Source organism: Rana temporaria, chromosome 8, assembly GCF_905171775.1.
Source record: "Rana temporaria chromosome 8, aRanTem1.1, whole genome shotgun sequence".
In the NCBI taxonomy this organism is placed as follows: Eukaryota; Metazoa; Chordata; class Amphibia; order Anura; family Ranidae; genus Rana; species Rana temporaria.
In genome coordinates this window covers 181,027,388-181,053,485 of record NC_053496.1, presented here as the reverse complement: position 1 = coordinate 181,053,485, position 26,098 = coordinate 181,027,388, and the positions used below count along the sequence as shown (strand labels likewise).

The 26,098-nt window shown below is 51.7% G+C and overlaps 2 protein-coding genes across 2 annotated transcripts; one reads left to right on the top strand and one right to left on the bottom strand.

The window, feature by feature from the left end:
* Positions 1-1,437: 1,437 nt before the first annotated feature.
* On the bottom strand, positions 1,438-6,220 carry LOC120910087 (zinc finger protein 391-like). Its single transcript, XM_040321949.1, has 5 exons — positions 6,122-6,220; positions 3,799-3,904; positions 2,949-3,080; positions 2,737-2,860; positions 1,438-2,654 (listed from the first exon to the last, which is right to left on the bottom strand). Exons 2-5 carry the CDS (start codon positions 3,874-3,876, stop codon positions 1,471-1,473), a joined length of 1,518 nt encoding a protein of 505 aa, XP_040177883.1. The 5' UTR covers positions 3,877-3,904; positions 6,122-6,220; the 3' UTR covers positions 1,438-1,470.
* A 14,368-nt stretch (positions 6,221-20,588) lies between these two features.
* On the top strand, positions 20,589-24,283 carry LOC120910181 (gastrula zinc finger protein XlCGF7.1-like). Its single transcript, XM_040322063.1, has 3 exons — positions 20,589-20,681; positions 20,875-20,998; positions 23,090-24,283. Exon 3 carries the CDS (start codon positions 23,482-23,484, stop codon positions 24,190-24,192), a length of 711 nt encoding a protein of 236 aa, XP_040177997.1. The 5' UTR covers positions 20,589-20,681; positions 20,875-20,998; positions 23,090-23,481; the 3' UTR covers positions 24,193-24,283.
* Positions 24,284-26,098: the final 1,815 nt, after the last annotated feature.

Below are 26,098 nucleotides of genomic sequence, written 5' to 3'. Positions count from 1 at the left end.
CAGAGCATTTTTTATAGCACTGATCGCTATATACAGTGGTCCCAAAATAGCGTCAAAAGTGTCCGATGTGTCCGCCATAATGTCGCAGTCACAATAAAAATCGCAGATTGCCGCCATTACTAGTAAAAAAAAAAATATTAATAAAAATGCCTTAAAACTATACCCTATTTTGTAGGCGCTATGGGCCAGATTCACAAAAAAAGTATGCCGGAGTATCTGCTGATACTCCGGCGTACTTTCAAATTTGCCGCGTCGTATCTTTATTTGTAATTCACAAACAAAGATACAACGGCTTTTGGCTAAGATCCGACAGGCGTACGCCTTCGGATCTTAGGATGTAATTCTCCGGCGACCGCTGGGTGGAGTTTGCTTTGTTTTCCGCGTCGGCTATGCAAATTAGCTGTTTACGGCGATCCACAAAGGTACGCGCGTTCATCGTATTCTCTTACGTTATCGCTAGTCGGCTTTTCGCGTCGCAAAGTTACGGCTGCTATTTAGGTGGTGTAACATTAGACAGCCCATGTTAAAGTATGGCCATCGTTCCTGCGTCGAATTTCAATTTTTTTTTTTTTGCGTAAGACGTCCGGGAATACGAAAGGACGTAACGCACGTCGCCGTTCAAAAAACACGTCGGGGTGCCATAATTTTGCGCAAAGCACGGCAGGAAATTTCCTAACGGAGCATGCGCAGAGCGTTCGGCGCGGGAACGCGCCTAATTTAAATGGTACACGCCCCATTTGAATTAGGCGGGCTTGCGCCGGGCGGCTTTACGCTACGCCGCCGCAAGTTTACACGCAAGTGCTTTGTGAATCAAGCACTTCCGGCGGAGTAACGTAAAGGGGATACGTTACGCCGCCGTAATTGCTCGTGAATCTGGCCCTATAACTTTTGCGCAAACCAATCAATAAACGCTTATTGCGATTTTTTTTTACTAAGAATATGTAGAATACGTATCGCCCTAAACTGAGGAAAAAAAATTATATATTTTTTTGGGATATTTATTATAGCAAAAAGTAAAAAATATTGCTTTTTTTTTCAAAATTGTCGCTCTATTTTTGTTTATAGCGCAAAAAATAAAAACCGCAGAGGTGATCAAATACCACCAAAAGAAAGCTCTATTTGTGGGAAAAAAAGGACGTCCATTTTGTTTGGGAGCCACGCCGCACGACCGCGCAATTGTCAGTTAAAGCGACCCAGTGCCGAATCGCAAAAAATGGCCCGGTCTTTAGGCAGCCAAATCTTCCGGGCTGAAGTGGTTAAGTCGCACATATATGAATGGTAATCATTGGAAAACATGGGGTACGACTTGTCATGCGACTCTGATGTCTAAAGTCGTATGACAAGTCGCACAAGTGTGAATGGGGTGTAAGTGCAGCCAAACATGATTGGATGAAGAAAAAAAAAAAAAACGTAGACACCATATCATTTTATTTTATGTTTTTTTTTTTATTTACACGTTCCTCCCCGCCCCTAGTCCGCGTGCGTCTGATAGTGCAGCATCAGCAAAGCCTTCTGAGCAAAGCGTTTCCCGCACACGGAGCAGCAGTACGGCTTCTCCGCGGCGTGGACCTTCTGGTGTTTGAGGAGATCCGGCCTACAAGTGAACCTCTGGCTGCAGTCCGGACAGGAGAAGGGCCGAGAGCCGCCGTGCGTCCTCTGGTGCTTCATGCGGTCGGAATTGGTAGAGAAGGGTTTGCCGCATTCGGAGCAGGGGTAGGGCTTCTCTCCCGTGTGGATCCGGCGGTGGACGATGAGGCTGGCGCTGCAGTTGAAGCTCTTGCCGCAGAAGTTGCAAGAGTAAGGCCTCTCCCCGGTGTGAATGCGCCGGTGCACCGTCAGGTGGGCGTTGCGGTTGAACCGTTTACCGCAGTCCGGGCAGGAGAACGGCCGCTCCCCCGTGTGGACCCTCTGGTGAAGGGTCAAGTGGGCGCTACAGCTGAAGCATTTGCCGCATTCGCTGCACGGGTAGACCTGCATCCCTTTGTGTAGTCTGTGGTGGACGGAGAGAAGGGAGCTGGTGGGGAAAGTCTCTCCGCACTGGGAACACAGGAAAGAGCGCATGCCCTGGTGGACGACTTGGTGCCGGAGGAGCTCTGGGCCGCTACTGAAATTTTTCTGGCAGAAGAAGCAGAAGTGCGGCCTGGCCCTGACGTATGCCTGGCGGCCCTGAGCGTACTGGGTCTCTACAGAAAGGGCGTTCATGGAGCTCTTTGCTCTGGAGAGCGGCTCCTCTTTAATCCTCGGGGGAGCAATGTACTGAGAAAGGTCCAAAGGTGTGTAGATGCTTGGATGTGAAGTACTTATCTGGTCCCATGAGATGGGCTCCTCTTTAATGTGGAGACGGTCATATTCCGAAGGTGTATACATTTCGGCATGAGATAGATCTTCTTCTAGGAGAGGTTCCTCTTTAATATGGGTAACTGTGTACTGCTCCTGTTGTGTCAGGGTGGAGATGTCCAGGCGTAGAGGTTCCTCCTCAACATGATGTTCCTCAGGTTCCTCCTCAACATGATGTTCCTCAGGTTCCTCCTCAACATGATGTTCCTCAGGTTCCTCCTCAACATGATGTTCCTCAGGTTCCTCCTCAACATGATGTTCCTCAGGTTCCTCCTCAATAGAAGCTGAAAACTCTACTGTAGCACCTTCAGATAAATCTGCTAACAGTGAAACATTATGGTCAGGTCTTTAGAATACAAGTCTACCCCTTACTAACAGACCCCGGGCTTTGCCTCTTACCTGGAGATGTGATGGTTTGGTGGTCCTCCATCTTGACGTCCTTGTAGAGGCCCTTGTGTCCTTCGAAATACTCCCACTCCTCCTTGGAGAAATAGACAGTGATATCCTGACACCTTATAGGAACCTGACACACACAATGATACAGTCACCATTCAGACACACCCCTTGTCTGTTACTGGATAATGTCCCAGAATTCCCAGAATCCTCCTCACCTCTCCTGTCAGCAGCTCAATAATCTTGTTGGTGACTTCTAGAATCCTCTTGTCGTTGTTTCTCTGGGGTGTCAGGGAATGAGGTAGAGGCAACGTGATGGTCAAGTGGTTGTGAGACTTTCCAGATGGGCTCTAAAATTAGAAATAAAAGAAACGTGAGTGATGTCATGTGACCTCCCAGAATCCTCCTCACCTCTCCGGTCAGGTCTGCTTTCTATTAATAGAGATAAGAGTGATGTCACGTGACCTTCCAGAATCCTCCCCACCTCTCCGGTCAGGTCTATGTTTTATTAATAGAGATACAAGTGATGTCATGTGACCTCCCAGAATCCTCCTCACCTCTCCGTTCAGGTCTGTGTTTTATTAATAGAGATAAGAGTGATGTCATGTGACCTCCCAGAATCCTCCTCACCTCTCCAGGCAGGTCTGTGTTTTATTAATAGAGATAAGAGTGATGTCATGTGACCTCTCAGAATCCTCCTCACCTCTCCCGTCAGGTCTGTGTTTTATTAATAGAGATAAGAGTGATGTCATGTGACCTCCCAGAATCCTCCTCTCCTCTCCAGTCAGGTCTGTGTTTTATTAATAGAGATGAGAGTGATGTCATGTGACCTCCCAGAATCCTCCTCACCTCTCCGGTCAGCTCTGTGTTTTATTAATAGAGATAAGAGTGATGTCATGTGACCTCTCAGAATCCTCCTCACCTCTCCCGTCAGGTCTGTGTTTTATTAATAGAGATAAGAGTGATGTCATGTGACCTCCCAGAATCCTCCTCTCCCCTCCGGTCAGGTCTGTGTTTTATTAATAGAGATAAGAGTGATGTCATGTGACCTCCCAGAATCCTCCTCACCTCTCCGGTCAGCAGGTAGATGATCTCCAGGGTGAGGTTTAATATCCTCTCGGTCATCTCACTCCTCTTTTCCTCCATCTTCAGGTTGGGAGGCCCACTGTAACACCTTCGAACATGGAAAATGGGTAGAAGACAAATTAATTCCCAAGAATTAGGACAACTAATATAGTTTATGTATGGTATATACACCACTTATAAAGTCTCTTTTTGGTGATATCCCCTTATATCGAAGATTGTCAGATAACTAGGAGGGGCCTCTTGAATGCAGAAAAATAATATCAACTTGGCAACTTAGATTTGGCTCTGGTCTCCTCACTAATGGCCACCTCTAGTGAACAATTTGCTTACAAGCTCTGGTCTTCTCACCCATGGCAACCTCTACTGTATAATTTGCTTATGAGCTATGGTCTCCTCAACCATGGTCACCTCTAGTGAACGCTTTGCTTACAAGCTATGATCTCCTCACAAATGGCCACCTCAAGTGTACGCTTTGCATACAAGCTCTGGCCTCCTCAACCATGGCCACCTCTACTGTACCTTTTGCTTAGAAGCTCTGTTCTCAACCACGGCCACCTCTAGTGAACGCTTTGCTTACGAGCTCTGATCTCCTCATCCAAGGCCACCTCCAGTGTACGTCAAATAAAACCAAAGAATTTCCGTGCTCAACTTACCAACCAGCCAGCAACCAACCGAATTAACCTGTCTAAAGCCCCGTACTCACGACCAAACATGTCTGCTGAAACTGGTCCGCGGACCAGTTTCAGCAGACATGTTTGGCCGTGTGTAGGCCCGAGCGGACCATTTTCGGGCGGATCGGACATGGTCTCCTCAACCATGGTGACCTCTAGTAAACGCTTTGCTTACAAGCTCTGGTCTCCTCACCCAAAGCCACCTCTAGTGAATGCTTTGCTTATGGGCTCTGGTCTCCTCACCCATGACCACCTCTAGTGTACATTTTGGTTACAAGCTCTGGTTTCCTCAACCATGGCCACCTCTAGTATACACTTTGCTTATGGAAAGGCATAGTCCACGATGTGCTTTGCAGCTTACAATGAGCATGTAGTAGGGACGGGTAGAGGTGAGGAGCAGCATCTTGATTTCTAAGGATGAGGATACAGAAGGTGGCCACTTCTAAACTGGTGGTTCTTCTGCATGAGGACAAGAGGGCCATAACTAGGGTTGCCACCTTATCCTTTTAAACCCAAACACATATGAATTACACCGTTTCTGAGGCTAATTTAACGCAGATAAGGCACCGAGAGTGTTTAACTACCACCTTAATCAGCCACGGACCCTGTGTAATTAATATGTGTTTGGTTTTAAAGGGATGAGGGTGGCAACCCTAGCCATAACCGAGACAGCCACCTGCCTTTTGCCTCGTATTCACGACCTGGATTTCCGACGGGATAAAGTCTGTCTGGAATCCCGACAGGAAAAAAGAGAGCCAGTTCTCTTTTTTTTTTGCCGGACGTTTTTGGCAGTTTTCCCATCGGAAAAACTGCGACGGAGCATACACACGGTCGGGATTCCCGGCCAAAAGCCCTCATCGCAGTTTTTCCCGACGGGAAAACCGGCCGCGTGTACGAGGCATCAGCCTACCAGCCCATATGGATACCAAGCGCCTTGAGGAGATTCAGTTTGCATTTGTAGCGCTGTACAAGTTAATCACTCACTCACTAATATGCTCTTTGGCATTGGTTGGGTGCTCCAAAGTTGTATTGAGCCGGTTGATATTTCAAGGTAGTTATGATCCATGAAGCTGCCCAACCCTAGTTGGACCATCATCATGAACCATTTCGCTCATGCCGTCCCACCATTTTTTCTTTTTTTTGATGCTCAGGTAGACATCTCAGGACAGTGTACGCAGAGTCAGCCATCTCAGAAAGCTTGGCCAAAAATGTTGTTGTTGATGGTCAACCATTACCGATAAGGTCTAACCATCTACAAGTTCACCGTGGCCGGGCCACGGCAACCTCTTGCCATTATTTTCTGATGACTCGACTCACTGATTTACGGTGATCTCAAATGTCTGTATTATAGATGAACTCTCTTTGGTCATCAACCTTTTACGACGTCCAATTGTAATATAAAAAGTTACCAAATTAGGATGGCGGCGTGGCAAGGAACGAACGGCCAACCGTAATCAACAGGTGGGAAACTACTGTCATCACCTGCCAGGTATCTTGCATGGGGGAAGAAGCCAAAAACACTTTTCACCCTTTATTTTCCAATCTACGGCGGCGGCCAATGAACATAAACCTTTCTGCGCCTCTTAGATAATTGAAGGAAAACACCCAAAAAACCCAACAAGACGTGTCCTCACCTCCTCGGGATGGATATCAGTGTAGCAGGAAAAGAAGTCTCTAAATCCAAGTTTATCCCACCACTTCCTGCTTCTGCGTTCCAAGCCTCACTCCCAACCCATGACAACTGACACAGGGGGGCGGGGTCACTCTTAAAGGGGTAGTCCCTCACTTCCTTTACCCATGATGCAACGCTAGAATCTTCCTGTCTGTCCGTGTGAGTACAGAGCTCATTGCTGGTTGTTAAACTGGTGGAGCGTAACCACGTCTTCTCCTGTCACATGTGAGTAGACGGATACAATGATACATAGCGCATGCATGGAGCACCACTGTTACATTGAAACCAAATATTGGTAATTAAATGGCAATCATTCCAATATATGTGTCACATCGTACACCCCACCAAGTTTCACCACGCTTTCCATGTGCGCTAATGTAGGAGATCCACTGCGAATACGTTCCTTTTTTAATGAAAGTATTATCATGTGCTCTAATAATATAATAAATAAAAATAAGAGAAAACGCCAACAGGACATCATTCACTTTTATTGGATATGTTTTTTTTTGCTTACAGTAATATTTTATTCAATTTTTTTTATTATTTATTTATTTACAAAATATATGTTTGTATAATAATATATATTAATAATAATATTAAAATTATGTATGCTTACAATAATATTTGATTCTATTTTTTTATTATTATTTATTTATTTACAAAATATATATTTGTATAATAATATATATTAATAATAATATTAAAATTACGTATGCTTACAATAATATTTTATTCTCTTTTTTTTATTATTTATTTATTTACAAAATATATATTTGTATAATAATATATATTAATAATAATAAAATGATGTATGCTTACAATAATATTTTATTCTATTGTTTCTATTTATTTACAATATATATATATATATATATATATATATATATATATATATATATATATATATATATACATATGCTTATAATATTTTATTCAATTTTTTAATTTATTTACAATATATATATATTGTAAATAAACAGAAACAATAGAATAATATTTTATTCTATTTTTTTTTTCAAAAAATATATATATATATATATATATATATATATATATATATATATATATATATATATATATATATATATATATATATATACTTACAATAATATTTTATTCAATTTTTTGTCAAAATATATATGTGTATATATATATATATATATATATATATATATATATATGCTTACAATAATATTTTATTCAATTTTTTAATTTATTTACAATATATATATATATATATATATATATATATATATATATATATATATATATATATATATATATACACATATATATATTTTGAAAAAAAAATAGAATAAAATATTATTGTAAGTATATATATATATATATATATATATATATATATATATATATATATATATATATTTTTTTTTTTTGAAAAAAAATAGAATCAAATATTATTGTAAGTATATATATATATACTTTGAAAAAAAATAGAATAAAATATTATTGTAAGTATATATATATATATATATATATATATATATATATATATATATATATATTGTAAATAAATAAAAAAAATAGAATAAAATATTATTGTAAGCATATATATATATATATATATATATATATATATATATATAATATATAATTTTTTTTTTTATTAAAATTATTTACTGCTTGTTTTCTATTCTATTGCTATTATAACCTTATTATTTATTTACAAAATATATGTTTGTTTAATAATAATAATAATAATAATAATAATAATAATAATACATTATAATATTTATAAATTATATTAATAAATAATGTATTAAAATATTGGAAAAAAATAATAAATATAATTTAATAATATAAATAATATTTAAAAAACAAATAAAACAATTAATAAAGGTTATAATAGCAATAGAATTGCATATTTTCTTGTCAAGCAGTATATAATTACACTTTATATATATATATATATATATATATATATATATATATATATATATATATATATATATATATATATATATATATATATATATAAAAATTAAAATTATGTATGCCTACAATAATATTTTTTTTTTTACAAAATATATGTTTGAATAATAATAATAATAAAACAATATATATATATATATATATTATTATTATTATACAGGATTTATATATTTGCAACCCCCCCCCCCCCTTTTTTTATTTATTTTTTTAGGGCTGGTTCAAATCCGAATCACACAGCAGCGTGGTCCACGTTCTTGTGTGACACCCATGCAATTCAGTACGGTACAATTTCGCAGCCCATTACATTTTTGCAACCCCCCCCCTTTTTTTTTTTTTTTTGGAGGGCCAGTTCCCACCTCATTTGCACAGGAGCGCGTTCTGCATTCTTGTGCGATTCTTGCATTCCGTGCTATGCGATTTTGCAGCATCGCACAACCCAACGCAGCAAAGTAGCGTACACACTACCTTTTAATAACGCACCTCGCCAAATCGCATTGGTATTGCGGCGCAATGCGATCTGGTGCCCCGTAAATGCACTGCGTTTGGGATCTGCTTTTGGGGGGTCGTTTGTATTATACTGGCACCCGCAGCAGATTGCGAAGTCGGGGCGTCGTGAACGCGGTTGCAGGAAGCGCGCACGGAACGCGGCTTTTTCCACACGGTGTGAACTGGCCCTAAATTATTTTTATAAAGTTTTATCATTTTTTTTAGAAAAGCAGCCGACCTTGGAAATGGGTCCAGCACCCCCGATGGCTTATGGCTAACGTCGGCAGCAGACTGGGAACCGGTGCAGTGTCATATTCTGCTCCCTATCACAGAATGCAGCCTAAGTCACGTGGCGGCGAACTGCGCATGCGCAATGCGTTCCAACGCCAAATGTGATGCGTTCCAGGGGATTCACGACACTACCCCTCAGTGAACCCATCACAATTTGTCACGGAAGTGACGAGGAACCATAACGAGGAGGCATACACAGAGCGGGGGGCGGGACAGAGCAGATACAGATCCAATGAGAAACCTACAAAGAGCGGGGGGGGAGGGGAGACGCAGGAGAAAGAGACATGCAGATACATTAGGCTGCATTCTGTGATAGGGAGCAAACGGTGACACAGCCCCGCCTCCAGCCCCGCCCCCAAAGCAGAGGCTTATTGAGGTCCGTAAAAAACATAGACTCTCTGGCTTTTAAAGCATCCCCCATGTATAATAACATGTCACATTGTTTTGGTGTGCGCAATAAAGACTGTGAAGAAAATGTGTATGTAGGAGGAGAGCTTCTGAATACCAACAATCACATTTCCATTTTATTCCTCATTTCTATGGGAAAGTTTAGGGTGGAACTTTAGGTTTGATTTATCTTTGAAGTGAAATGTTACCCAAAAAGTAAAGTTCCGCTCTTCTGTATTTTTTTAGGCTCCATGTACACGGGACCATCCTCACCCCCCCCCACCGCCATCCTCCCCGCTGTACGAATCACCCCCCCCCCCCACCACCATCCTCCCAGCTGTGCGAATCACCCCCCCCCCCCACCACCATCCTCCCAGCTGTGCGAATCACACCCCCCCCCCCACCACTATCCTCCCAGCTGTACGAATCACCCCCCCCACCGCCATCCTCCCAGCTGTGCGAATCACCCCCCCCCCCCACCACTATCCTCCCAGCTGTACGAATCACCCCCCCCACCGCCATCCTCCCAGCTGTGCGAATCACCCCCCCCCCCCCCCACTATCCTCCCAGCTGTACGAATCACCCCCCCCCCCACCATCCTCCCAGCTGTACGAATCCCCCCCCCCCCACCATCCTCCCAGCTGTACGAATCACCCCCCCCCCACCACTATCCTCCCAGCTGTACGAATCACCCCCCCCCCACCATCCTCCCAGCTGTACGAATCACCCCCCCCCCCACCATCCTCCCAGCTGTACGAATCACCCCCCCCCCACCATCCTCCCAGCTGTACGAATCACCCCCCCCCCCACCATCCTCCCAGCTGTGCGAATCACACCCCCCCCACCACTAGGGTTGCCACCTCATCCCTTTAAAACCGAACACATATTAATTACACAGGTTCTGTGGCTAATTAAGGTGGTAATTAGACTCATTTGGTGCCTTACCTGCATTAAATCAGCCACAGAACCTGTGTAATTCATATGTGTTCGGTTTTAAAGGGATGAGGTGGCAACCCTACCCACCACCATCCTCCCAGCTGTGCGAATCACCCCCCCCCCACCACTATCCTCCCAGCTGTACGAATCACCCCCCCCCCCCACCATCCTCCCAGCTGTACGAATCACCCCCCCCCCCCCACCATCCTCCCAGCTGTACGAATCACCCCCCCCCCCACCACTATCCTCCCAGCTGTACGAATCACCCCCCCCCCACCATCCTCCCAGCTGTACGAATCACCCCCCCCCCCCACCACCCTCCCAGCTGTACGAATCACCCCCCCCCCACCACTATCCTCCCAGCTGTACGAATCACCCCCCCCCCCACCATCCTCCCAGCTGTACGAATCACCCCCCCCCCCCACCATCCTCCCAGCTGTACGAATCACCCCCCCCACCACCATCCTCCCAGCTGTACGAATCCCCCCCCCCCCCCACCATCCTCCCAGCTGTGCGAATCACCCCCCCCCCACCACCATCCTCCCAGCTGTACGAATCACCCCCCCCCCCACCATCCTCCCAGCTGTACGAATCACCCCCCCCCCCACCACCATCCTCCCAGCTGTACGAATCACCCCCCCCCCCACCACCATCCTCCCAGCTGTACGAATCACCCCCCCCACCACCATCCTCCCAGCTGTACGAATCACCCCCCCCCCCCACCACCATCCTCCCAGCTGTACGAATCACCCCCCCCCACCACCATCCTCCCAGCTGTACGAATCACCCCCCCCCCACCACCATCCTCCCAGCTGTACGAATCACCCCCCCCCCACCACCATCCTCCCAGCTGTACGAATCACCCCCCCCCCACCGCCATCCTCCCAGCTGTACGAATCACCCCCCCCCACCACCATCCTCCCAGCTGTACGAATCACCCCCCCCACCACCATCCTCCCAGCTGTGCGAATCACCCCCCCCCCACCACCATCCTCCCAGCTGTGCGAATCACCCCCCCCCACCACCACCACCATCCTCCCAGCTGTACGAATCACCCCCCCCCACCGCCATCCTCCCAGCTGTGCGAATCACCCCCCCCCACCCCCATCCTCCCAGCTGTGCGAATCACCCCCCCCCCCCCCCATCCTCCCAGCTGCAGGGATCACCCCCCCCACCATCACCATCCTCCCAGCTGTGCGAATCACCCCCCCCCCCCACCCCCATCCTCCCAGCTGTACGAATCACCCCCCCCCCACCCCCATCCTCCCAGCTGTACGAATCACCCCCCCCCCCCACCATCCTCCCAGCTGTACGAATCACCCCCCCCCCCACCACCATCCTCCCAGCTGTACGAATCACCCCCCCCCCCCACCACCATCCTCCCAGCTGTACGAATCACCCCCCCCACCACCATCCTCCCAGCTGTACGAATCACCCCCCCCACCACCATCCTCCCAGCTGTACGAATCACCCCCCCCCCACCCCCACCCTCCCAGCTGTACGAATCCCCCCCCCCCCCACCGCCATCCTCCCAGCTGTACGAATCACCCCCCCCCACCACCATCCTCCCAGCTGTGCGAATCACCCCCCCCACCACCATCCTCCCAGCTGTACGAATCACCCCCCCCCCCACCCCCATCCTCCCAGCTGTACGAATCACCCCCCCCCCCACCGCCATCCTCCCAGCTGTACGAATCACCCCCCCCCACCACCATCCTCCCAGCTGTACGAATCCCCCCCCCCACCACCATCCTCCCAGCTGTGCGAATCACCCCCCCCCCACCCCCATCCTCCCAGCTGTGCGAATCACCCCCCCCCACCACCATCCTCCCAGCTGTGCGAATCACCCCCCCCCACCCCCATCCTCCCAGCTGCAGGGATCACCCCCCCCACCATCACCATCCTCCCAGCTGTGCGAATCACCCCCCCCCCCACCCCCATCCTCCCAGCTGTACGAATCACCCCCCCCCCCACCCCCATCCTCCCAGCTGTACGAATCACCCCCCCCCACCACCATCCTCCCAGCTGTGCGAATCACCCCCCCCCCCCCCACCACCATCCTCCCAGCTGTAGGGATCAGACCTGTGAAAAAATCGTACCGCGTCACTTCCGGTGCTCGTATGCCAAGAGCACAGCTGATCGCGGGTCCACGGCGCATGCGCAGCTGCTTTTTCTTTGGTCCGTGAATATCCTAGACTGGGGTAGGTCACTTGTGCCCATCATACGCAGCCAGTGTGCCCACTATTTGCAGCCACTTGTGCCCATCATACGCAGCCAGTGTGCCCACCATATGCAGCTACTTGTGCCCATCATACGCAGCCATTGTGCCCACTATATGCAGCCACTTGTGCCCATCATACGCAGCCATTGTGCCCACTATTTGCAGCCACTTGTGCCCATCATACGCAGCCAGTGTGCCCACTATTTGCAGCTACTTGTGCCCATCATACGCAGCCATTGTGCCCACTATATGCAGCCACTTGTGCCCATCATACGCAGCCATTGTGCCCACTATATGCAGCCACTTGTGCCCATCATACGCAGCCAGTGTGCCCACTATTTGCAGCCACGTGTGCCCATCATACGCAGCCATTGTGCCCACTATATGCAGTCACTTGTACCCGTCATACGCGTCACTTCCTTCTTCTTCTGTAGCGGCGGCTGTGGCTCCTGTGTCCGCTTGGCTCCTCAGGCTTCCTCCGTCATGTCTCCTTTTCCGCCAATGCGTTAGGCATCCAATAGGATCGCCTAAAGCTTTGGCCAATCGGGAGACAGGTTTTACTGACCTGCCTGCTGATTGGCAAGGAGGAACTTTAGTGTGAAAATAGCTTCTGGCTCTTATCACGTGCTTCGAAATACACACCCCGCCTATTCCCGCCATAGTATTTCATGTGTCCGGCATCCTAAAAGGGGCCAGGCACATGAATAGGGAGGGCGGCAGAGGTGACGGGGGCGGTGCCCATGCATTGTGGGCCCACCATGCAGGGGCCACCACTGGTCTTTGATCTCTGTCAAGTGCTGGGGTCTGGATCGCCTCCGCTGCTTTCCTCCAATCGGGCCAAAGAAGCTGAGTGCGAGTTTACCTATAGCCCTCACACTGGAGACTTGCACACCATCATCATGGCATCCCAGGACGGTGGGTATCAGGTCATGGGAGGGCAGAGCGCATGTGTGTCCCGCTTTGGGGTCACTGGTGGCTTAGGGAGAAGGAGAGGGCCCCTGGGTGTCCGTGGCAGAAGGAGAGGGCACCTGGGTGTTTGGAGGAGGAGAGGGCCCCTGGGTGTCCGTGGGAGAAGGAGAGGGCCCCTGGGTGTCCGTGGGAGAAGGAGAGGGCACCTGGGTGTTTGGAGGAGGAGAGGGCCCCTGGGTGGCCATTTAGTGAGGAAGAGGGCCCCTGGGTGGCCGGGGGAGAAGGAGAGAGAACCTGGGTGGTTGGCAGAGAAGGAGTGGGCCCCTGGCTGTTTGAAGGAGAAGCAGATGGGCCCCAGTGTTGGCCAAAATTGGAAGAGCTGATCCTTGGGTGGTTGGAGGAGGAGAGGGTGCCACCCTTCTCCCCTTAGGACGGGGACAGACACCCTTCTCTCCCCCGGAGGACGGGGACACCCTTCTCTCCCCCAGAGGACGGGGACACCATTCTCTCCCCCGGAGGACGGGGACACCCTTCTCTCCCCCAGAGGACGGGGACACCATTCTCTCCCCCGGAGGACGGGGACACCAGTCTCTCCCCAGAGGTAGGGGCAGTGCCGATCCTGACCTAACCAGGGGCCCTAAGCAAAATTTGCTAAGGGGCCCTCTACCTGACCCGTGATGCCGTCACCCATAACTCTTCACCAATCCCCTTGGAGAGCGCCCGACCACATAAGAGGGACAGACCTAGAGTGGTGATAGGGTGACCTGTGGCCCCCAGATTTTAGTATCACCCCACCAGGAGTCAGGACTAGTACCACAGTACGAGTACAGAATGCTCTGCCTGGGGCCCACATCACATACATTAGTGCCTATCCTGACCTCCCTGGGGCCCTAAGCAAAATGACATGTCACATGGTGTCACAAAGATTAAAGTTGAGAAGCGGGGGAGGGGGTGTTCTGCTGTCGGAAATGACATCTTACATTAAAGTGAGAAGCGGGGGCTCTAGTAATTTGGGGGGCCCTAAGCGGCTTGCATAGTGAGCCTATGGGGCGGATCGGCCCTGGGTAGGGGACACCATTCTCTCCCCCGGAGGACGGGGACAGACACCCTTCTCACCCCCGGAGGACGAGGACACCATTCTCTCCCTTGGAGGACGGGGACACCCTTCTCTCCCCCCGAGGACGAGGACACCATTCTCTCCCCCAGAGGACGGGGACACCATTCTCTCCCCCGAGGACGGGGACACCATTCTCTCCCCCGAGGACGAGGACACCATTCTCTCCCCCGAGGACGAGGACACCCTTCTCTCCCCAGAGGACGAGGACACCCTTCTCTCCCCAGAGGACGAGGACACCCTTCTCTCCCCCGAGGACGAGGACATCCTTCTCTCCCCCGAGGACGGGGACACTATTCTCTCCCCCAGAGGACGGGGACACCATTCTCTCCCCCGAGGACGAGGACACCCTTCTCTCCCCAGAGGACGAGGACACCCTTCTCTCCCCCGGAGGACGGGGACACCATTCTCTCCCCCAGAGGACGGGGACACCATTCTCTCCCCCAGAGGACGGGGACACCATTCTCTCCCCCGAGGACGAGGACACCCTTCTCTCCCCCAGAGGACGGGGACACCATTCTCTCCCCCAGAGGACGGGGACACCATTCTCTCCCCCGAGGACGAGGACACCATTCTCTCCCCCGAGGACGAGGACACCATTCTCTCCCCCGAGGTAGGGGACACCATTCTCTCCCCCCGGAGGACGAGGACACCCTTCTCTCCCCCGGAGGACACCCTTCTCTCCCCCGGAGGACACCATTCTCTCCCCCGAGGACGAGGACACCATTCTCTCTCCTGGAGGACAGGGACACCAGGGCTGGACTGGGACAAAAATATTGCCCTGGACTTCATACACTTTGACAAGTCTCTCCCATGGCGGCCGGCCCCCATGCGCCTCTGTCCCCCTCTCTGCTCCTCTGGTTCTCCCCCTGCTTCTCTGTTCCCACACATGCTTCTCTGTTCCTCTCCTGCTCCTCTATCCCCCGTCCCTCATGATGCTCTGTTTCCCCGCAGCGCTCACCTCTTCTCCTTGTCCAGCCCTGGTGTCCTCGTCCTCCGTGGGAGAGAATGGTGTCCTCGTCCTCCAGGGGAGAGAATGGTGTCCTCGTCCTCCGGGGGAGAGAACGGTGTCCCCGTCCTCCGGGGGAGAGAATGGTGTCCCAGTCCTCCGGGGGAGAGAACGGTGTCCTCCTCCTCCGGGGAGAGAATGGTGTCCTCGTCCTCCAGGGGAGAGAATGGTGTCCCAGTCCTCCGGGGGAGAGAACGGTGTCCTCCTCCTCCGGGGAGAGAATGGTGTCCCCGTCCTCCGGGGGAGAGAAGGGTGTCCCCGTCCTCCGGGGGAGAGAAGGGTGTCCCCGTCCTCCGGGGGAGAGAAGGGTGTCCCCGTCCTCCGGGGGAGAGAACGGTGTCCCCGTCCTCCGGGAGAGAGAACGGTGTCCCCGTCCTCCGGGAGAGAGAACGGTGTCCCCGTCCTCCGGGAGAGAGAATGGTGTCCCCGTCCTCCGGTGACCTGATACCCACCGTCCTGGGATGCCATGATGATGGTGTGCAAGTCTCCAGTGTGAGGGCTATAGGTAAACTCGCACTCAGCTTCTTTGGCCCGATTGGAGGAAAAGCAGCGGAGGCGATCCAGACCCCAGCACTTGACAGAGATCAAAGACCAGTGGTGGCCCCTTCATGGTTGCATGGTGGGCCCGTCACCTCTGCCGTGAAGCACGTGATAAGAGCCAGAAGCTATTTTCACACTAAAGTTCCTCCTTGCCAATCAGCAGGCAGGTCAGTAAAACCTGTCTCCCGATTGGCCAAAGCTTTAGGCGATCCTATTGGATGCCTAACGCATTGGCGGAAAAGGAGACATGACGGAGGAAGCCTGAGGAGCCAAGCGGACACAGGAGCCACAGCCGCCGCTACAGAAGAAGAAGGAAGTGCCGCGTATGACGGGTACAAGTGACTGCATATAGTGGGCACAATGGCTGCGTTTGACGGGTACAAGTGACTGCATATAGTGGGCACAATGGCTGCGTATGATGGGCACAAGTGGCTGCAAATAGTGGGCACACTGGCTGCGTATGACGGGCACAAGTGACCTACCCCAGTCTAGGATATTCACGGACCAAAGAAAAAGCAGCTGCGCATGCGCCGTGGACCCGCGATCAGCTGTGCTCCTGGCATACGAGCACCGGAAGTGACGCGGTACGATTTTTTCACAGGTCCGAGGATTTTTTACTACAGGTCTGATCCCTACAGCTGGAAGGATGGTGGTGGGGGGGGGGGATGATCCCTACAGCTGGGAGGATGGCGGTGGGGGGGGGTGATCCCTGCAGCTGGGAGGATGGCGGTGGGGGGGGTGATTCGCACAGCTGGGAGGATGGTGGTGGGGGGGGTGATTCGTACAGCTGGGAGGATGGTGGTGGGGGGGGGGGTGATTCGTACAGCTGGGAGGATGGTGGTGGGGGGGGGGGTGATTCGTACAGCTGGGAGGATGGTGGTGGGGGGGGTGATTCGTACAGCTGGGAGGATGGCGGTGGGGGGGGGGGGGGTGATTCGTACAGCTGGGAGGATGGTGGTGGGGGGGGGGTGATTCGTACAGCTGGGAGGATGGCGGTGGGGGGGGGGGTGATTCGTACAGCTGGGAGGATGGCGGTGGGGGGGGGGGGTGATTCGTACAGCTGGGAGGATGGCGGTGGGGGGGGGGGGTGATTCGTACAGCTGGGAGGATGGTGGTGGGGGGGGGTGATTCGTACAGCTGGGAGGATGGCGGGGGGGGGGGGGGGTGATTCGTACAGCTGGGAGGATGGTGGTGGGGGGGTGATTCGTACAGCTGGAAGGATGGTGGTGGGGGGGGGGGGTGATTCGTACAGCTGGGAGGATGGTGGTGGGGGGGGGGGTGATTCGTACAGCTGGGAGGATGGCGGTGGTGGGGGGGGTGATTCGTACAGCTGGGAGGATGGTGGTGGGGGGGGGGGGGGGTGATTCGTACAGCTGGGGGGGTGGGGGGGGGGGGGGGGGTGATTCGTACAGCTGGGAGGATGGTGGTGGGGGGGGGTGATTCGTACAGCTGGGAGGATGGCGGTGGGGGGGGGGGGGTGATTCGTACAGCTGGGAGGATGGCGGTGGGGGGGGGGGGTGATTCGTACAGCTGGGAGGATGGTGGGGGGGGGGGGGGGTGATTCGTACAGCTGGGAGGATGGTGGGGGGGGGGGTGATTCGTACAGCTGGGAGGATGGTGGGGGGGGTGATTCGTACAGCTGGGAGGATGGTGGTGGGGGGGGGGGTGATTCGTACAGCTGGGAGGATGGTGGGGGGGGGGTGATTCGTACAGCTGGGAGGATGGTGGGGGGGGGGGTGATTCGTACAGCTGGGAGGATGGTGGTGGGGGGGGGGGGGTTCGCACAGCGGGGAGGATGGCGGTGGGGGGGGGGGGGGTGATTCGTACAGCTGGGAGGATGGCGGTGGGGGGGGGGGGGGTTCGCACAGCGGGGAGGATGGCGGTGGGGGGGGGGTGATTCGTACAGCTGGGAGGATGGTGGGGGGGGGGGGTGATTCGTACAGCTGGGAGGATGGTGGGGGGGGGGTGATTCGTACAGCTGGGAGGATGGTGGGGGGGGGGTGATTCGTACAGCTGGGAGGATGGTGGTGGGGGGGGGGGTGATTCGTACAGCTGGGAGGATGGTGGGGGGGGGGGGTGATTCGTACAGCTGGGAGGATGGAGGGGGGGGGGTGATTCGTACAGCTGGGAGGATAGTGGTGGGGGGGGGGTGATTCGTACAGCTGGGAGGATGGTGGGGGGGGGGTGATTCGTACAGCTGGGAGGATGGCGGTGGGGGGGGTGATTCGTACAGCTGGGAGGATAGTGGTGGGGGGGGGGGGGATTCGCACAGCTGGGAGGAGGGGGGGGGGGGGGGTGATTCGTACAGCTGGGAGGATAGTGGTGGGGGGGGGGGGTGATTCGCACAGCTGGGAGGATGGCGGGGGGGGGGGGGGGGGATTCGCACAGCTGGGAGGATGGCGGTGGGGGGGGTGATTCGTACAGCTGGGAGGATAGTGGTGGGGGGGGGGTGTGATTCGCACAGCTGGGAGGATGGTGGTGGGGGGGGGGGGTGATTCGTACAGCTGGGAGGATGGTGGTGGGGGGGGGGGGGGTGATTCGTACAGCTGGGAGGATGGCGGTGGGGGGGGGGTGATCCCTGCAGCTGGGAGGATGGTGGTGGGGGGGGGGGGGTGATTCGCACAGCTGGGAGGATGGTGGTGGGGGGGGGGGGGTGATTCGTACAGCGGGGAGGATGGCGGTGGGGGGGGGTGAGGATGGTCCCGTGTACATGGAGCCTAAAAAAATACAGAAGAGCGGAACTTTACTTTTTGGGTAACATTTCACTTCAAAGATAAATCAAACCTAAAGTTCCACCTTAAACTTTCCCATAGAAATGAGGAATAAAATGGAAATGTGATTGTTGGTATTCAGAAGCTCTCCTCCTACATACACATTTTCTTCACAGTCTTTATTGCGCACACCAAAACAATGTGACATTTTATTATACATGGGGGATGCTTTAAAAGCCAGAGAGTCTATGTTTTTTACGGACCTCAATAAGCCTCTGCTTTGGGGGCGGGGCTGGAGGCGGGGTTGTGTCACCGTTTGCTCCCTATCACAGAATGCAGCCTAATGTATCTGCATGTCTCTTTCTCCTCCGTCTCCCCTCCCCCCCCCGCTCTTTGTAGGTTTCTCATTGGATCTGTATCTGCTCTGTCCCGCCCCCCGCTCTGTGTATGCCTCCTCGTTATGGTTCCTCGTCACTTCCGTGACAAATTGTGATGGGTTCACTGAGGGGTAGTGTCGTGAATCCCCTGGAACGCATCACATTTGGCATTGGAACGCATTGCGCATGCGTAGTTCGCTGCCACGTGACTTAGGCTGCATTCTGTGATAGGGAGCAAACGGTGACACTACACCGGCATGCCGGGTGTCGCCAAGTAGCCAGCAAACGTCTTATAACGGTCAGCGCCATCTAGTGGACAAAATGTGGTATTTTTTTCTGAAATTATTAGAAAAAAAAATTAGAAAAAAAAATACCACATTTTGGCCACTAGATGGAGATGGAGAAGGAAGTCCTAGTATTGGAGAATATTCGTGCAGCCTGGGCAGCCTGACACGCCGCACTCGCAAACGCCGCGCTGCAGACCCACGTCCCGGACGTCAATCTGCTATTGTCCAGGCAGGAAGTGGCTAAGAGACTCCTGATGAAGTCGTGTTGTGGCGTGATAATATGAATTGTTTCCTTTCTTTCCAGGGACGTCATGATGGAGAATCAGCCGCCCCTCACATCACCGGGTAAGAGGAGACTTTATTGTAAAGGAGAGAGCAGTACGGAGGCTCCACCTAGATCCCCCATCATCTGATAAACACATAGAAACAATGGGGCAGATACACGTAGCGGATCGTAATTTTCGGCAGGCGTAGCGTATTAACGCTACGCCGCCGCAACTTCGAGAGGCAAGTGCTGTATTCACAAAGCACTTGCCTCTAAAGTTACGGCGGCGTAGCGTAAATCTGCCGGCGTATGGGCGCGGAATTCAAATGTTAAAGATGTGGGCGGGTTTTTTTTGTTAATTTTACTTGCCCCGACGTAAATAACGTTTTTTCTGAACGGCGCATGCGCCGTCCGTGGGGGTATCCCAGTGCGCATGCTCGAAATTGACCCGCAACAAGCCAATGCTTACGACGTGAACGTCATTCTACGCAAAGCCCTATTCGAGAACGACTTACGCAAACGACGTAAAATTTTCAAAATTGGACGCGGGAACGACGTCTATACTTAACATTGAGTACGCCTCATATAGCAGGGGTAACTTTACGCTGAAAAAAGCCTTACGGAAACGACGTTAAAAAATGCGCCGGCCGGACGTACGTTTGTGGATTCGCGTATCTAGCTAATTTGTATACTCGACGCGGAAATCGACGGAAACGCCACCTAGCGGCCAGCGTAAATATGCACCTTAGATCTGACGGCGTACTAAGACGTACGCCAGTCGGATCTAGTCCAGCTTCAGGCGTATCTTGTTTTGTGGATACAAAACAAAGATACGCCGGAGCAACCTAGAAGTTACGCGGCGTATCAATAGATACGCCGTCGTAACTTCTTTGTGGATCTGCCCCAATGTATTCAGCCAGTGTGTGTGTTTCCTACAGATGGATCCAGTAATGGGAACCCACCAGAGAGATGTCCCCGTCCTCTGTATTCCCGGGATTCCACACAGGAGGATCATATCTACGCACACCTTGATCAGGTGGGTGGGACCAAGGCATGAAGAACATCTAAAGGGATGTCAGTGATGGCAGTTCCATATCATTTTTTTTTATCTAGGAACAGGTTACATGCAGCGTGTTCATTCTGAGTTTGTCTGATGTTCAGATACAAAAGTAAAACATCTGTATCACAAGACTTTAAGACATGTAATTGGTCCCTATTGATTCATACAGGGTGGAGACCAGAGTGGTGTTAATCCAATTAAAGAAGAGATAAAAGAAGAACGTAATGAGAATGAGGAAGAAGTAATTCGAGTGACAGTGAAAGAAGAGGAGATTCCAATAGAGATTGACACAGGTGAGTAAAAATTGCTCCAGCAGTGTGGAGTATTTCGGGAGAGGAGAGTTATAGTGATATATTGATATCATGATTTGAGGATAATGGGCTCCGTTCACAAAGCGTTATCTTACCACATCCGAGTATGCAGCCCAACGGGCCAGAAAAGGGGGGGGGCAAGCAAAAGCCCCCCCACCCCTCCTGAACCAAACAAGGCTACATGCCCTCAACATGGTGGGGGGAAGCTTTGGGGCAGGGAGAAAGGCACCTTGTCCCCCATGTTGATGGAGACAAGGGCCTCTTCTCCACAACCCTGGACAGTGGTTGTGGGGGTCTGCTGGCGGGGGGATATCATTATTTGGGGCTAATGGGCTCCATTCACAAAGCGGTATCTTACCACATCCGAGTATGCAGCCCGACAGGCCAGAAAAGGGTGGGGGGACAAGCAACACCACCCACCCCGCCTGACTCATACCAGGCCACATGCCCTCAACATGGGAGGGTGCTTTGGGGCAGGGAGCAAGGCACCTTGTCCCCCATGTTGATGGAGACAAAGGCCTCTTCTCCACAACCCTGGACAGTGGTTGTGGGGGTTTTCTGGTGCCGGGGGGGGGGGGGGGGATATGATGATTTGGGGCCAATGGGCTCCATTCACAGAGCGGCATCTTAGCACATCCGAGTATGCAGCTCAACAGGCCAGAAACGGGGGGGACAAGCAAGAGCCCTCCACCCCTCCTGAACTAAACAAGGCTACATGTCCTCAACATGGTGGGGGGAAGCTTTGGGGCAGGGGGCAAGGCACCTTGTCCCCATGTTGATGGAGACAAGGGCCTCTTCTCCACAACCCTGGACAGTGGTTGTGGGGGTCTGCTGGCGGGGGGCTTATCGGAATCTGTAAGCCCTCTATAACAAGGCGTCCCCCAGATCCCAGCCCCCATTATGTGAATGAGTAGGGGTACCCCTACTCATTCACCCCCCCAAAAAAGTGTAGTGTAAATAAACACAGGAGGCAGTTTTTGACAAGTCCTTTACTAAAAAAAAAAAAAAAATGTTATTGTGTCGTCCCCCCCCCCCCCCCCCCCCCCCCCCCCCCCCGATGTAGTTCCAGCGTCACCGACCAGGGCATGCTGGGTTGATGATGTCACAAGGGGCGGGGCTGTTATTCGGCAGAAGCCTTCGTCGGGGAGTGGAGCTTTTTTTTTTTCCTTTTTCGGTTCGGCGGCCGGCATTCATAGTGATTGACATGGGATCTACACCGGGGGGGGGGGACAATATTTTTTATCTATTAATAAAGAACTTGTCGAAAAACGTTGTTGCATTTTTATTCACTTTCACCATATTTTTGGTGAATGAAACAAGGGGGGCCCCAGATCCTGATTCCCCCTTATGTGAATGAGCATTCACATAGGGGGGGCCAGGATCTGGGGGCCCCCTTGTTTAAGGGGGCTTCTAGATTCTGATAAGTCCCCTGCCCGTAGACCCCCACAACCACCAGCCAGGGTTGTGGGGAAGAGACCTTTGTCCTCATTAACATGGGGACAAGGTTCTTTGGGGGGTGAGGGCAGAGCCCCCCCTGCCCCAAAGCCATGTTGATGTTATGGCCTGATAGGGGGGGGGCACTTGCGCTCCAGTTTAAAAAAAAATGGGCGTGGGGGTTCCCCTTAAAATCCATACCAGACCCGATTTTCTCCCTGATGGTTAAATGTCGGTAATTAATTTCTTTAAATTAAGCTGACAGCTGATGACTCATCGGTTGTCAAGGACGTGGTGGCTGCCCGCTCCTTAACAACCTTGATAGTTACTGGTTGTTAAGGACACCAGCAGCTGCCCGATCCTTAGCAACCAGTTCACATTCCTTAAATACTGCATGCCTCGACCACTACTTAATTACCACGTGCATCTAATTATTTATTTCCTTCTGTGAATTGAGTTTCTCCTCCCGTTCATGCGGTATTTACCAAGTGTTTTGCGGTAAATACCGCAGACCTGTATTGTGAAGTCACAGTTTCAGAATCGCATCCGGTATTTGGGGAAAATGTGTCTGGACACCCCAATATTGCATGCTCTCTGCTTTTGTGAATAGAGCCCAATATCTTTGATTGTCTCTTCCAGCTGGTGGACTCTCAACTGGGACCTTCTCAGAGGGCTGCGATGTCACCAAAAGCGACCCAACAGATGAAGTCGCTGTTACCCACGCACACTCAGCCGCCTCTCCTTTCCCCTCCAATACTGAGGAAGGTTCCCTAGACAGTCTCTCCGATGAACCCCAAACTGCAGACAAGGACAGCGGTAAGAAATGCCTCTGCTCCGTGTGCGGCAAACGTTTCAAGAGGAAGTTCGAGCTCGTCAACCACCTCAGGATCCACAGCGGCGAGAAGCCCTACGAGTGCCTGGACTGCGGGAGACGTTTCACTCTAAAGTCGCACCTCGTCAAGCACAAGAAGGTGCACGCGCTCGACCGTCCCTTCCCGTGCCACAAATGCGGCAAGGACTTCACGAGGGAAATGGACCTTCTCAAACACCAGAAGATTCACACGGACGAGCGGCCCTTCCCCTGCCCGGAGTGCGGGAAGCGGTTCCTGTACAAGGAGCAGCTCACCCGCCATCTTCGAGTCCACACCGGAGAAAAGCCCTTTCCGTGTTCTGTGTGCGGGAGGCACTTTTCGAACACCACCAACCTCAGTGCACACCAGGTGGTCCACACTGGGGAGAAGCCGTACCAGTGCTCGGAGTGCGGGAAACATTTCACGCATCAGTCCAATCTCATCAAGCACCGGGTGACCCACACGGGCCAGCAGCCGTTCCCGTGTTCCGAGTGCGGGAGGAGTTTCTCTCGGAAAATATGGCTGGCCAACCATCTGCGGACTCATACGGGCGAGCAGCCGTTCTCCTGCCCCGAGTGCGGCCAACGCTTCGCCCAGAAGGCCTGGCTCATCATCCACCAGAGGACGCACACCGGTGAGCAGCCGCACGTGTGCTCCGAGTGCGGGAAGAGCTTCTCCCGCCGGTCCGGCCTTCTGTATCACAAGGTGGTCCACACCGGAGAGCAGGCCTTCGCCTGCTCCGAGTGTGGGAAAGCCTTTGCACGCAAAGCGCACCTCGTCAGCCACCAGCGGCTCCACACCGGAGAAAAACCATTCTCCTGCCCCGTGTGTGGGAAGCTCTTCTCCCAGAATTCAAATCTCTATTATCACCTGAGAGGTCACCATAAGTGACGCCGCAGGAGGGAGACTGCAACGCCTGGAAATAAATACTGTTTTCTGGTCTACAACATCAGAGCCAAATAAAGGGAGTTTGTCATTCCGATCCCTTCCTTCACTTTATTGTGTTAATAGAAAACAGGTGGCTGTCTATATCAATTTATAAGAACACATGGCAGATATCATACTTTATAACCAATAGGGTTTGGCGGAAAGGGCTTTCATGAGAAAATTTCCTCATTGAAGCCCATAGTTACTGTAGATCCGTGGTTCCTAATGAAGCGGGACTCAACTGAGACCACTGACATAAAAAAAATGGCGACACATAATGTTCAGAACATGGGATGCTACAGAAAATGGTCTGTTGGATATACTGCAGGAGATATGGATCAGATGTGGTTGTAGGCCGGAGACATGCTGTAGGACACACAGGGGTGGTCAGGGACTGGAGATATGCTGTAGGACACACAGGAGTGGTTGGAGGCCAGAGACATGCTGTAGGACACACAAGAGTGGTTGGAGGCCAGAGACATGCTGTAGGACACACAGGAGTGGTTGGAGGCCAGAGAAATGCTGTAGGTCACACGGGATGGTTGGAGACTGGAGACATGCTGTAGGACACACAGGAGTGGTTGAAGATTGGAGACATGCTGTAGGACACACAGGAGTGGTTGGAGACTGGAGACATGCTATAGGGCACACACAGGTGGTTGGAGGCATGCTGTAGGGCACACAGGTGTGGTCGAAGACAAGAGGCATGCTGTAGGACACACAGGAGTGGTTGGAGACCAGAGACATGCTGTAGGACACACAGGAGTGGTTGGAGGCCAGAGACATGCTGTAGGACACACAGGAGTGGTTGGAGGCCAGAAACATGCTGTAGGACACACAGGAGTGGTTGGAGGCCAGAGACATGCTGTAGGACACACATGAGTGGTTGGAGGCCAGAGACATGCTGTAGGACACACAGGAGTGGTTGGAGGCCAGAGACATGCTGTAGGACACACAGGAGTGGTTGGAGGCCAGAAACATGCTGTAGGACACACAGGAGTGGTTGGAGGCCAGAGACATGCTGTAGGACAAACAGAAGTGGTTGGAGGCCAGAGACATGCTGCAGGACACATAGGAGTGGTTGGAGGCCAGAGACATGCTGTAGGACACACAGGGGTGGTTGAAGATCGGAGACATGCTGTAGGACACACAGGAGTGGTTGGAGGCCAGAGACATGCTGTAGGACACACAGGAGTGGTTGGAGGCCAGAGACATGCTGTAGGACACACAGGGGCGGTTGAAGATTGGAGACATGCTGTAGGACACACAGGAGTGGTTGGAGACTGGAGACGTGCTGTAGGGCACACACGGGTGGTTGAAGGCATGCTGTAGGGCACACAGGAGTGATTGGAGACAAGAGGCATGCTGTAGGACACACAGGACTGGTTGGAGACTGGAGACATGCCGTAGGACACACGGGAGTGGTTGGAGACTGGAGACATGCTCTAGGACACACGGGGGGGGTTGGAGACTGGAGACATGCTGTAGGACACACAGGGGTGGTTGGAGACCGGAGACATGCTGTAGGGCGCACAGGAGTGGTTGGAGACTGGAGAAATGCTGTAGGACACAGGGGGGTGGTTGGAGACCAGGGACATGCTGTAGGACACATGGGGGTAGTTGGAGACCAGGGACATGCTGTAGGACACATGGGGGTAGTTGGAGATCAGAGACATGCTGTAGGGCGCACAGGTGTGGTTGGAGACTGGAGACATGCTGTAGGACACACAAGGGTGGTTGGAGACCAGGGACATGCTGTAGGACACACAGGGGTGGTTGTAGACCGGAGACATGCTGTAGGACACATGGGAGTGGTTGGAGACCAGAGACATGCTGTAGGACACACAGGGTTGGTTGGAGACCAGGGACA